Source organism: Polypterus senegalus, chromosome 3 (genome assembly GCF_016835505.1).
Source record: "Polypterus senegalus isolate Bchr_013 chromosome 3, ASM1683550v1, whole genome shotgun sequence".
NCBI lineage: Eukaryota > Metazoa > Chordata > Cladistia > Polypteriformes > Polypteridae > Polypterus > Polypterus senegalus.
Window position 1 is genome coordinate 51,522,803 of NC_053156.1, and position 12,512 is coordinate 51,535,314.

The window sequence follows — 12,512 nt, forward strand, 5'->3', positions numbered from 1 at the left end:
CATCCCCTGTAGCCCTTGACCTCAGCATAGTTGCTCTTCTCTGAGCTTTTTCCAGTTCTCGTATGTCTTTTTTGAAGCTTGGAGACTAAAACTGCACACAGTACTGCAGATGAGGCCTCACCAGTGTATTATAAAGCTTGAGCAGAACCTCCTTTGACATGCACCATTATGGGATGGATATCTTCTATTTACCTCTAATTCTCTTATTGGAAATGCAATAACATGGAATTCTTTGCTAAGTACACTGAGCTACAGTACATGACTGCCTGTTTATTGTTTATTTACATCATTTTGAATATAACCATTGCACTGTTCAGCTAATTTTTTTGTATTTTGCTTTATTAATATTAAGTATTAAGTTCATCTTCTCTCTTTGGTATATTCTTTATAGTATTTGGGAACAGATGTCTTTAACAACAAAGAAGTGTTGGTTTGTGTGGTCAATTACCTCTTTCAGACAAGGGGGCCATTTCAGAAACTTATAGTTAAACTACCTGCTATTAGCCATGCGTGACCAAATCAATATCCCTGAAAAGTCAGCCTAGCAGTTTCCCACATTAAGACCATGATCCCTAGCAGTTTACTACTTTGGTTTGCCTGTAAATAATGCAAATCAATGATAGCGTCAAGAAGGTGAAACATTGAGGCAACCTTATTAGAACTGCATGATTGTCCAGAAATCCCTAGTTCTCATTTACCTCGGAGCTGCTGGTGTAATAGCTTGATGCAAAAAATATGTCAGCCTGTGTTGTTCCATTGCGGCATAGAGATAGTTGTCACTCAGATTAATGTGACTCTTACCCTACACTTTGCAAGAAGAGAAGAAAGGAAGAGTTGAGAGATGACTTATGACAAGCGATTACTCATCAGTGATATTATATTCAGATTAATAAAAAGGACTGGACATTAGAGAGGCAACACTGGTTTTAAACGGGTCTCTACTGGTAAGCAGCTCAATGTTCCAGTGTTTAGAGTGAGACAGAAAACTTGCCTGTGTTCATCAGGCCTGAAGAACTAGAAAGTATCATTATTTGTGTTATTTTACACCTCTTTGATCTAAGTAATATATAAAATGGCATATGGCCTACAGTTATCAAACACAGTTATTTTATATGTTTTATGGCAATCATTTTTAGAGGATTTGGGCATTCAGTGACTACTACTATTGAAACTCTTCTTCTGTCTTCCTCAGTCCTTTGGCTTACCTTTTATCATCATTTGATATAAGGAAATGGCACCCACATAAAGACTAGGAACATTTTAGTCACCTTTGTCAGCACCAGAGTTAAGGTTTCTTTAAAATTAAAATAAAACTAATGCATTGAACAATTCAAATGAAAACCTTGAAAGATAAATGTCAGCAGACGCCACATTAATAGTTACATTGCTTTATGAAGAGTAACCGCAGCCCTGGAAATACTTATGTAGAAAAGATTACGCGTTGAGTCATTTTAATTATTTCTTTTCTTTCTGTAAACATGTGTGCCAAGAATGCCGAGTGCTGTTTTCCATTGAACTACAAACTTGTTCTTTACTCACTGAATACTGCTGAAAGTCAAAAGGGCAATCTTGATTCTTCACAAATGTGTTGGTTACTGTGTTTTCATAGGTGCTCCCTAGGCCGGTTAGCCTCATGTTTGTGGGGCTAGTGAGTGTGACGTGACAAAATGAGTCTCATTGTTAAAGAAGCCATGCTGCAAGGGTTTAAATTTGAAAAAGCCTTACACTAGAATAGTTTTTGAGAATTTCATCCATTCATCCATTATCCAACCCGCTATATCCTAACTACAGGGTCACGGGGGGTCTGCTGGAGCCAGTCCCAGCCAACACAGGGTGCAAGGCAGGAAACAAACCCCGAGCAGGGCGCCAGCCCACTGCAGGGTTTTTGAGAGTTACAACCCCAAATGAAATCCAGTTGACAATTTAACTGGACATGGACTACGCCAGTATTTCTCTTTGCTTAAGACCTGCCCCACCAAGGAACATTGATTCGTTTTCCAGACCTTCATATTTCATTTGAGGGTGACAGGGCTGGAGGCAGTCCCCATTTTATCATGGTCAGAACACCAACCTTGGACTTGGCACTATTCTCTTATGTATTGAACTAAAGCACATACTCACGCTTACTCAAATGGGGCCGGGATAGAGTTGCTGTTTTACTAAACCAGCACATCTTTGGGATGAGATGGAAAAACGGCATTCAAACCCAGGAGAACATGCAAGTCTACAAAGTGAGCAACCAGCCTTTGCCACCAACCCAGTCTCCTGGATAAGAATGGAAGAATTTTGAGAAACAAGATGAGACCTTTCAGTCCATCAAAGCCATTTGTTTAATTTATAACTAAGCTGTCCCAATATCTCATCTATATATTTTTATAAGTTTTCAAGGTTTCTGATTCTGCTTCATGGCTTGGTAGTTTGTTCCAGTTTCCCACAACTTTTTGAATAAAGAAGTGCTTCTTAAATGCACGTCCCCTTAATTTCAGCTGGTATCCTCGAGCACATGATTCACCATTAAGGTGAAAGTTAAGTTAGGCCTGTTTTGGGTAGCAGTACTAATCACTGCTAATCACTAATCACAATGCAAACTACTAATCATTCCCCCACGGGTTTACTCTCTGGGGTAGCTTAAACTTTTTAATTAACCTTTTTCTTATTTAATGTTTTTATTATTAATGGCTGCAACAATTGACATGATAAAATAGATTATGATGTATTTTTGAGTATAAATGGTAATTTCTAAAATTATAGAGCTTTACAGCTACACTACAGTATCTTGAGTCATTTGTAATTCACTCACAGGTTGTTGGCTGAGAAACGAAAGGAACTTGGAGACCAGGTGAACAAGCTGAGGAACGGCCTCTTCAAGATTGACGAAACACAAATTAAAGTGGCTGCCATGTCTCTGGAATTGGAGGAAGCCAAAAGGAAAGTGGCAGAGTTTCAGAAGCAATGCGAAGAGTTCCTGGTGATCATAGTGCAGCAGAGACGAGAAGCAGATGAGCAGCAGAAGGTGATGTGATCTCTTCTCCCCGTCAGCCTGGGTGTTGACATTGAGGTTGTATGGCATAATTGGGGGGTTGTGGGGGTGTTTTAACCCAAAGCCTCTATTGCCAAGGGGACTACAATTCTCATCGAGTAGCCAGAGAACACCAGGGCTGATTGGAGGACACTGTCACCATTGTGCACCTAGTTTTGTACCAGCCAAAGCAGGATCTCATCTGAGTCCACACTATGAAGTTTTAATTTAAACAGCGAGTTTTTAAATTATTTCCATCCATAAAAGGATCTCCACGCACACCGAAATGACACAGACATTGACCTACACTGGGCATGCACACATCATCGAGAAAAGGAAGAGGAAGTGTCTTCCACATCATTTGTAGCTTGGTTTACGCAGAGAGAACAGCAAGAGCAGATATGACAAAACAAAAACAAAACACAGATTGTTTTGTTTGGAATGACAATGAGGTAAAATTATTATTAAGAGTAACACACAAGTGTAAGGCGAGCAAAATGGCGGAGAAAATGTGATGAATTTGGCAGCATCCAATCAGGGAAGGGCCACAAATTAAGAACAATCCAATCAGAGTGCATTTTCAATGCTTGCTTTCATTCATCCACACTGCAATTCTGAGCTGGGATTTTCAGACATATTCGGCTGTGGAGAGTTTTTAAACAGAAATATAATAGTGAGCATAGGCTCTGCCTTTTCTTCTCAAGTAGTTTGTATAGCGTTTTAATTGCCTAGCTGGATTACAAATCAGTATGTCATTCTGTGTCATTGTCAGTTGTGTTTAGCCATGATGAATTTTCAGTAGACAGTTTTTCCTCCCATTTATTCTCATCTAGACGCTTTTCTCAGAAATGTATAAGTCCAAAAGAGATGAATGGTGTTTCCAAACCCTTAACAAACAGTCTTCCCCCAAAAACGTTTAAAACCTTGAAACACCCTTTTTAGTGAGTCTCACAGTTCTGAAAACTCATGCGAAAAAAGGTTTAGCGGCAATATCTTGAAACTGTGTGCACTCCCCACTAAATATTATTTTGTGATATTATATTATAAACGGGTTTTGAAAGTGGATGGATGAATATTATACATAATTAACCGAGTGAGATCCAGAAAAGGACAAAGGCATTCTGATCAAACATGTAGATAGGAATTAAATCGCACTGTGTACACATGATAGTAACTGTGAAATTAGATGGTGATACTACATTTTATATCAAAGCAAACCCTTACATTTTTAAAAAAGTAAATGTTTTTGTACACCTTTTGCGCATGCAGAGTTGCTGTTCCAAATATGGTAGATAAGGAATAACTGAAGATGGTGTTAATAACTTTTACTAGCATAGAGTTATGGCAATTATGGAATCCAATCATTAACTAAAAGAACAAATTCTTGACTCATGAGAGCAGAGAAAATGATAGCAAGGCAGTGTAGATGGCAGATGCGACATTGTCATTTCAGTTAGCAGTGACAAAAGGCTCAACATCTGAAAAATACATAAATATTTGCTTTCTTGCCTTAATCGATTATACAGATTTACCAGAGGAATGCTGGGAACTTCTGCTAGTCATTTGTAGAGTTGAAGCCAATGTTAGCAGTGTTGAATGCAAGACATGAACTTGTTCTGCATGAGATGATGGACTATCACAGGCCAAACTCTCTCACAATGTTAGTTTAGATTTGACAATTAACCTGACATGCAAAGCTTTATGATATGAAAGAAAGCACACATCAGCATGAGAAACAACACATTGACTGGCCTGGAAATATAAGGTAGCTTCCTAGTCCTCTGAAGTAGCAGCAGCATTAAGTACTACGATGCCACCATTCAAGAGAGGAGTTGGTTCTGAATGGAGTGTCCAATCTATTGCACAGCGTACACATGTAAACGTGCACATGCCAGTCATCATCTTAGCATGTCTATGTCTGGGATGTTGCGGGAAATTTGGCAAAACACAGACAATAAGTGAACTAAGAATTTAAACAACAGGGCTAAGCACTCTGGTTTTTAATTTGAATTCATCAATGGGAAAACAGAATGCTTTTATGGAACATAACAAATGGAGAGCAGCAGAGGTAAAGATTTAACAAGTTTACTGCCACTGTGTTGAAATTCATTGCAAGTTCATTAACACTAGAATTACCAGAGCCTATGAAAAAACTCGTAAATCCGTCCCACCTTAAATCGCTTCTTAAATACCTTCATACCTCTCCGCCAGCGTCCTTTTGTCTTCTAAATGTGCTGATAAAGAGAAGCCAGAAGCTTCTCTTGTATGAAAACTGAAGTCCAAATATCAAATAAATATTTTCACAAAAGGTACAAATATAAGACAACAATTGCGCTTTCATTCAAAAAATATAGCTGCAGAAAAAAAAGCCGCCTTAACATGTGACATTGACACCTACTAATTACGATCGCCTCCATGGCGCAATACATTCGGCTACTGACTTTAGGCTTCATACATTATATAGTTTATGCCTACATTTTGTCATGTACTAGCAGAATATAAAAAATGTTTCTGTTTTTACAATGTGTTTACACAGATAACTGTAGAAATGGAACAGACATGAAATGCGTGTGTTCCAAATAACGATCTATTATTTCCACTCTAAAACTCCACTTCACTCCCAGATACTCAATCAAGGCATGAGCTGGGAGAAGTTTGTGCACGTTCTAAATTGGTTGGGGGATGGATAGCCAGCTGCTTCTAGCTTCTCTTTATCAGCACATTTAGAAGACAAAGGACGCTGGCGGAGAGGTGTGAAGGGATTTAAGAAGCGATTTAAGGTGGGACGGATTTACAAGTTTTTTCGTAGGCTCTGGTAATTCTAGTGTTAAAGCTTTCAAATGTTCTTAATCAAATTTACCCACTTTTACTCTTACTGGTCCAACGTAGAGTTGCCATTTAGCCTAATATTCACACATTTAGGGTGTGGAAATAAAACCTTAGTATGCAGAGAAAATCCTACACATACCCCAAACAGACATTGACTAAGCACAGAATGTAAACCTACTGTGCTGGATTATAAATAAATGGGCTGCTAACTGTTCTTACTTTCAAAGGACAGGGGAACAAAAAAAAAAGTAACAGTAAGTCAATAGGTGATGCAAGCCAATCCCATAAATACTGCTTCATTTTCAGAACTGGAGAACCAAACTGGAGATATTTTGTGACTTTTGTATGTTTTAAATGTTCTTAGACTGTGACGGCCCACAGTGAAAAGATCAGCGTTGAAGAAGTCAAATGTAAAGCCATGGCAGACAATGCTCAGAAGGATCTGGACGAGGCAATGCCAGCACTGGAGGAAGCCATGAAGGTTAGATATTTCCTGTTGAATTCCCAATAATCATGTTGTGTCCAGAGTTGGGGAACAGTCCATCTTATCCTCAAGAGAGATTTCTACCTTCCTTGTCCTCTTCCTTTTCTTGGTCAAAATCGGTTGTTTTTTAACAGATATAAAAATCTTTGGCTTAAGTTCAACTCTTAAGATAAAATACCAAAGTTCATTTCAGATACAGTACATTGACCTAAAATGATTGAGTTTTCAAGGGCGCTAACTTGTCATCGCTATGAAAAAAAAGACACACACAGGTACGCACACATTAAACTTGCTTTGAAGTAATCGCTCATCATGCTTAATTCATTCCAATACTCCTGGACATTTTGTCCTTTTTTTCTACCAGCTCTCCACTATGCCTTTTCTTTCCTCTTCCTTTTTTATATACAAACAATGGTATAAGAATTACTTCAGGTTTATTTTCTCCAGTGGCTCCTGACCCACTAGTACAGGAAAACCCCCATAAATGATATATAGACACTCCTCAATTAACAGCTGAGTTCCATTCCTATGACTAGGTCCATAAGTGAACTGGTTGATAAACGATAAACCACCGTTTACTGATATCTATTATTTCATGAAAGAGGCCTTTGCACTGCCTAGTTACTATGTCTTTAAATCCTTCAAGATCGTCGAATGCACCAGCTCCAAGTCACATGCTATCAGTTTAACTTTCTTACCAGCTTTATAGTCATTTATGATCTTCTTTTTCTTCTCAAGATCAATAGCCTTGCTTTGTTTCTTGACACTTCCTCCAGGTGAGGTCCATGTTCTTCCTTTTCGACAACATCTAGTACTATGGTCTGCACAGTAAAGTACAAATGTTTAGGCAAAATGTGTAGTCTTGGAGTTTGCAAATGCTAGTGTAGTGAATACTGACCGACTGCGAGAACGAGACTGAGACTAAGACAGGGCGATGTGGAATGAGATGCTACCGACTAGTCGGAGAGCTGGTTGTAAAATGCATGGTCATCAAGGAGGAGTGTCTGTATTATTCAACTCTCCCTGATGTGTAGTTATACAAGTTGTCAAGCTTTTTGGGGGTTCCCCCAATTTTTGGTCCTTTAGACCAAACATCCCTACATTTTTTGCCATATTAGGGCTGGTAACATCACTTCAAGAGAGACCCACCAAATCAACAAGCTAATTAAAAGAGGAATGCTCAGTTATAGGAAGTACTCTTGACCACCTGGAGGTCATGGCAAAGGATAGAGTTAAAACAAAACTGATAGCCATTATGAACAATGCTGCACATACTCTCTCAGACACACCAAATCTGAGGACTTTCAGCCAAAGAATTAATCAGCAGTGTGTCAAGAAATGCCACGGGGGCTTCTCTATACCAACAGCAGTATGTCTGTATAATGCCTCACTGGGACTGTGACAGCCAAGAAAGAAGAGCCTGCTCTTCCCTTTCTTCTATAGTTTCTCTTTATTCAGAGACTAATCCAACTTGTCATTAATGTGGACCCCCAAGTGCTTGTAGGAGTGGTCCATCTCTAAATCGACTCCTTGAATACTGACCAGACATAGAGGGTCTTTGGTGCAAAAGTCAATAACCAGTTCTTTTTTCACCTGACTTCCAAACTGTGTCTCTTTCCCCTAACCAGTGCATCCTATAATTTCAGAATTGTCTGAGTATTTCTACAAGTGACATGACTTGCTGTTTTATTTAAAGTCTGAGGTGTACACAGTGAAGAGAAAAGGAGACAGGACTGTTCCTTATGGTGCTCCAGTGTTGCTCTCATCCTTAACTGAAGCACAGTCCTTGAGTCTCACAAACTGTGGTCTACCTGACAGATTGTCCATCATCCAGGACACCATAGGCTCATCCACCTGCATATCTCAGTGTTTACCCCCTTAAAAGGGACAGCTGGACGTTATTGAAGGTGCTAAATAAATCAAAAAACATAACCCTAACAGTGCTGCCAGCTTTGTCCAGACGAGACTAAGTCTTGTGAAGCAGATAGATAATTTCATCCTCAACTCCAGTCTTTGTCTGAAAGGCAAACTGCAGTGGGTCCAGGTGGTCTACCACAAGAGGACTCATTTAGTCCTGGACCAGTCTCTCAAAGGTCTTTACGATGTGAGACGTAAGGGCCACTGGTGTGTAGTCATTAGGTGAAGAGGCGCGTGTCTTCTTTGAAACAGGCACAATGCAAGATGTTTCCCACAGTAGTGGCACTTTCTGAAGCCTTAGGGGCAGACTGAACGGGTGACAGAGGACATCACAAAGTTTTTCAGCACAGGCCTTAAGAACTGGAGGACTGACTCCATCTGGTCCCACAGCTTTTCCTGTGAGTAGCTTACTCAGTTGTCTCCTTCCTTGGTCTTCAGTTATGGACAGTCCACACCAATGGTCAGAGGTAGACTTGTCACTGGCCATTCTAGTTGACGTGGTAGGAGTTGTTGATGTAGGATAATATCGAAAGTGGTTTTAACTTAAGATAAAAAAAGAAAAACAACAATCTACGAGTGTTTCCATCCAGTAGATATTGGGAAACTACATTCTTAGCGCAGACACGAGAGACCTATTTGACAGATCACTGTTGATAACCAGGCAGTGTTCAGATGTGATGAGTTTATATGACCCTCTAGTTCCTGTTGAGAGGGGCTAGCATGTAAATCTCCACTGTGAGTCCCTAGTGAGCAGGTTTGAGCTCAATGTTTGAATAAAACCATGCAATGCAATGCTGGAGGAGGTCCACAAGTAAGATATCTGACTTGTTCTTGGACAGAGAGCTAGGAGCCCTCATGATTTCAAGCCTTTCTGCCTATTCAGAAAGAGATGAAGAACAGACATGCTAGAAAATATTGCAAATATTTCAAATTAGGAAGGGAATAAATAAGGCCAATGTCAGTGATTGCTTTGACATTGGTTATTAAAAACAAAACTGGTTAAAAGTATGTATCTTGACCAAATTCTTTTAAACATTTGTCACATAGAGAAACTTAGATGCTAAGCTGAGTGATTAAATGTAGCTCCTTTGGGGCAATGAAATCAAAACTCCCTTCTGTTTCTGAAGAACTAGCTGAGTCCGTATTGATGACCACCATTGCATTATTCTCATCCCAAGTTTTTCTACTCTTATTAAGTTCTTGTAACGGTTTCTCTTTTTTGATGTCATTTTATTAGGCTTTAGAGTCACTTAACAAAAAGGACATGACAGAAATCAAATCATATGGCCGACCGCCTGTCTTGGTGGAAAAAGTCATGCAAGCTGTGATGATCTTGATAGGCGTTGATCCCACATGGGCTGAAGCCAAGAGACAGCTAGGTAAGAAGATTTATTTTCTCTCTGAATTGTTTATTTTGGGCATTCACCCAATTCTTGTTTTTTGAGCTTTTACCTAATTGTGCCTTAATTTATTTCGTAACACGTACTTTTAGCATTTTTCATTAGAAGGAACCGTCACTGACCCCTAAAAGGAAACTCGTAGTGGAGTCCTGAAACTGTACGAGGCCTATTGGAATCACAAGCTCTCAAAACAGCAATTTCTTAGAATTGTTTTTCAAACTTTTTTACTGGTTTAGTAGAATAACATTTATTGATTGTTGATTTGTTTATTCCTCCGACTAGGGAGTGTAACCTACTGACTAAGTTGTAAAAGAGTCAAGCAAAAGGCTGTTGGCTGAGATCCCATCACAGAGTAAATGTGTCATACTCACCACGTCCCTTCACCTACCTGTGCTGTGGTTTCAGAAAGATGGAAACAATTCAGAATGCTGTTCACTGTAATAAATAAAATGTGTTCCTTTTGGTATGCCAGCCACTGAAGCCTTTGTTTGCTTAGATTTATTTATTAATCTTGCATCTTTTATCCACAGCTGTTTGCTAATTACTAAGGCTGCAAAGGCTACAGTACAACTGTTTCCACATTTCTGCGGTGGGATCAGTGCCAGGTTAAGTGACTTGCTCAGTGAAACAATGGTGGCCTCACCTGCCTAGTCAATGAAGCAATAACTCAACTCTCACATGGCTTTCCTCCGATGCTGCCTTGTGCACCTACAACTTGATCGTACAAAATGACTTTTTTATGTGGATTGCAACTCCTACTGAAGCGAGTGAGTGACTGAGTGTGTCTCTGAGCCTCACCATATGCTTAACTGGAAAAATCCAAGGGTGTAAAATATTAATTTATGACGTTGCATGCCAATACACAGTATGGGTTCACTATTGCTTAGTAAAGTATTAATATCGTATGGTTCAAAATAAACACACAATCATTCTATTTTATAACAACTCCACTCCAAGGTCCTTTAAACGTACAGAAACATGGCACAACTGTTTGCAGATATTTTTATGCTAGTTAAGCCTGCAGCCCACCTAATGCATGTCCATTCTAGAGTCATATAGTGCAGAAGTGTCAGATAATGCCAAAAAAATGGTCAGGGCTGGGGGCTTGGACCTTCCCTAGCATGCTTTCCTATAGACCTTCTGTTTGGATGGCACTGGCAGCAAAATTATCTAAGCCAGCAGTTTTAACCGAATGTAACCAAAGCCAACAGGTTAACCAAGGATTACCTGATGAACTACATTATGAGTAAACACTTTGCATTTTCCACCAATTTCCCATGCATTGACATCTAAATAAGTGAATGAATATTTCATAACCTTTTATGCAAAACAACAAATTAAAACCAACCACTATCACCTAAGTACAGTACAGAAAATTATAAAAATACAACAAAAATGACTTAATTCACCATACAGTATGTGAAAATAAAATGAAATTGCAAAGTAAGCAGCCCTAATTCACTGTACTGTATGCATCACATGAAATAAATGAAAGTAGAAAATAATGTGGAATTGCAAATGATTAATTGTATCATTAACAATGAAGTGCTAATTGCAGGCTGAGAAGTACTGGAGTTGCTATATTTGTAAAATCTTTCTCTTCTTTCTGAATGTATTGTTGTGCTTACTGTGATTACTACTGACTACTGACTGAATGTTGTTAGCTGTGGTCCTTGCCGGCAGCGGCCAAGATGGCTTCATGATTTTTTCCACACTGATGTTCACATCATAGCACACACATATATAATGATCTATCTGTCTATCACTCGTATGGAGCTCTCCCTACATGAATATATACATTGAGGCACGATGCAACATAAATAATGCACGCTAATCAGTAGTATGCTGCTACATACAGTATACAGTAACATACGTAGTATCTAATTGATACAGAGGTGCTGGACATCTTTACTTACCAACCTTGTATAAAGGAATAAGTAATTTGAGCAGAGGTGCATTTTGAGAAATTGATTTAAATGTATTATAGATGACAGATGGGACACTAGAATTTTAGTCAGCAATGAGATGAAAGTCAGTCTTTCAGCAATGCCTGGTACTTCCTCCAGTTATTTATAAATTTGAAACCAATCTCAGAAGTGTTGGATGCATGGAAGGAACTTGCTCTGTATGATGATGGGTGATAATCCATCATAGGCCACATTCACGCACACTGTCAGTTTAGATTTGACCATTGACGTGATATGCACACCTTTATGGGGTAGAAGAAAGGACACATCAGCATGAAAAAAGTGCACAAGTCACATATTGATTGGCCTGGGAATATAAGCCAGCTCTCTGAAGTAGCAGCAGCATAAAGTACTACGATGCCATCATCCAAGACAGGACCCAGTTCTGAATGGAGTGTTCAACTACTGCACTGCATACACATGGAAACTCACGCATGGCAGGAATGTAAATGGAGAACCCAGTCATCTGAACATGCCGATCTTTGGAATCTTGCAGGACATCCAGGAATCACACAGAGTATCTATCTATCTATCTATCTATCTATCTATCTATCTATCTATCTATCTATCTATCTATCTATCTATCTATCTATCTATCTATCTATGATATAGTGCCTTTCATTTTTCTATTTATCTATCCTCTAATGGTCTGGATATGAGAGTAGACAAATGGACAGAGTCTTTACAGTACAGCAGGAGTCAGACAGAAAGACAAGTAAAGCTATAACTGACTTTGGTGCCGCGGTGTCTTAGTTGTTAGCGCTGCAGCCTCATAAAACTCAGAGCCAGGGTTTTGATTTTTGTACCTGGTCTCTCTCTGTGTGGATTTTGCATATTTTCCCCAGATGCTACTGGGTTTTTCTACGGGGTACCACGATTTCCTTCCCATATCCCGT

The 12,512-nt window shown here is 39.2% G+C and overlaps 1 protein-coding gene across 1 annotated transcript in view; it reads left to right on the forward strand.

The window, feature by feature from the left end:
* dnah2 (dynein, axonemal, heavy chain 2) overlaps window positions 1-12,512 on the forward strand; it is a 521,611-nt gene that overhangs the window by 372,077 nt on the left and 137,022 nt on the right. Inside the window, exons 61-63 of the mRNA XM_039749646.1 lie at window positions 2,803-3,013; window positions 6,213-6,329; window positions 9,487-9,628. Coding sequence (XP_039605580.1) covers window positions 2,803-3,013; window positions 6,213-6,329; window positions 9,487-9,628 — 470 coding nt within the window. The remainder of the gene's footprint in view (window positions 1-2,802; window positions 3,014-6,212; window positions 6,330-9,486; window positions 9,629-12,512) is intronic.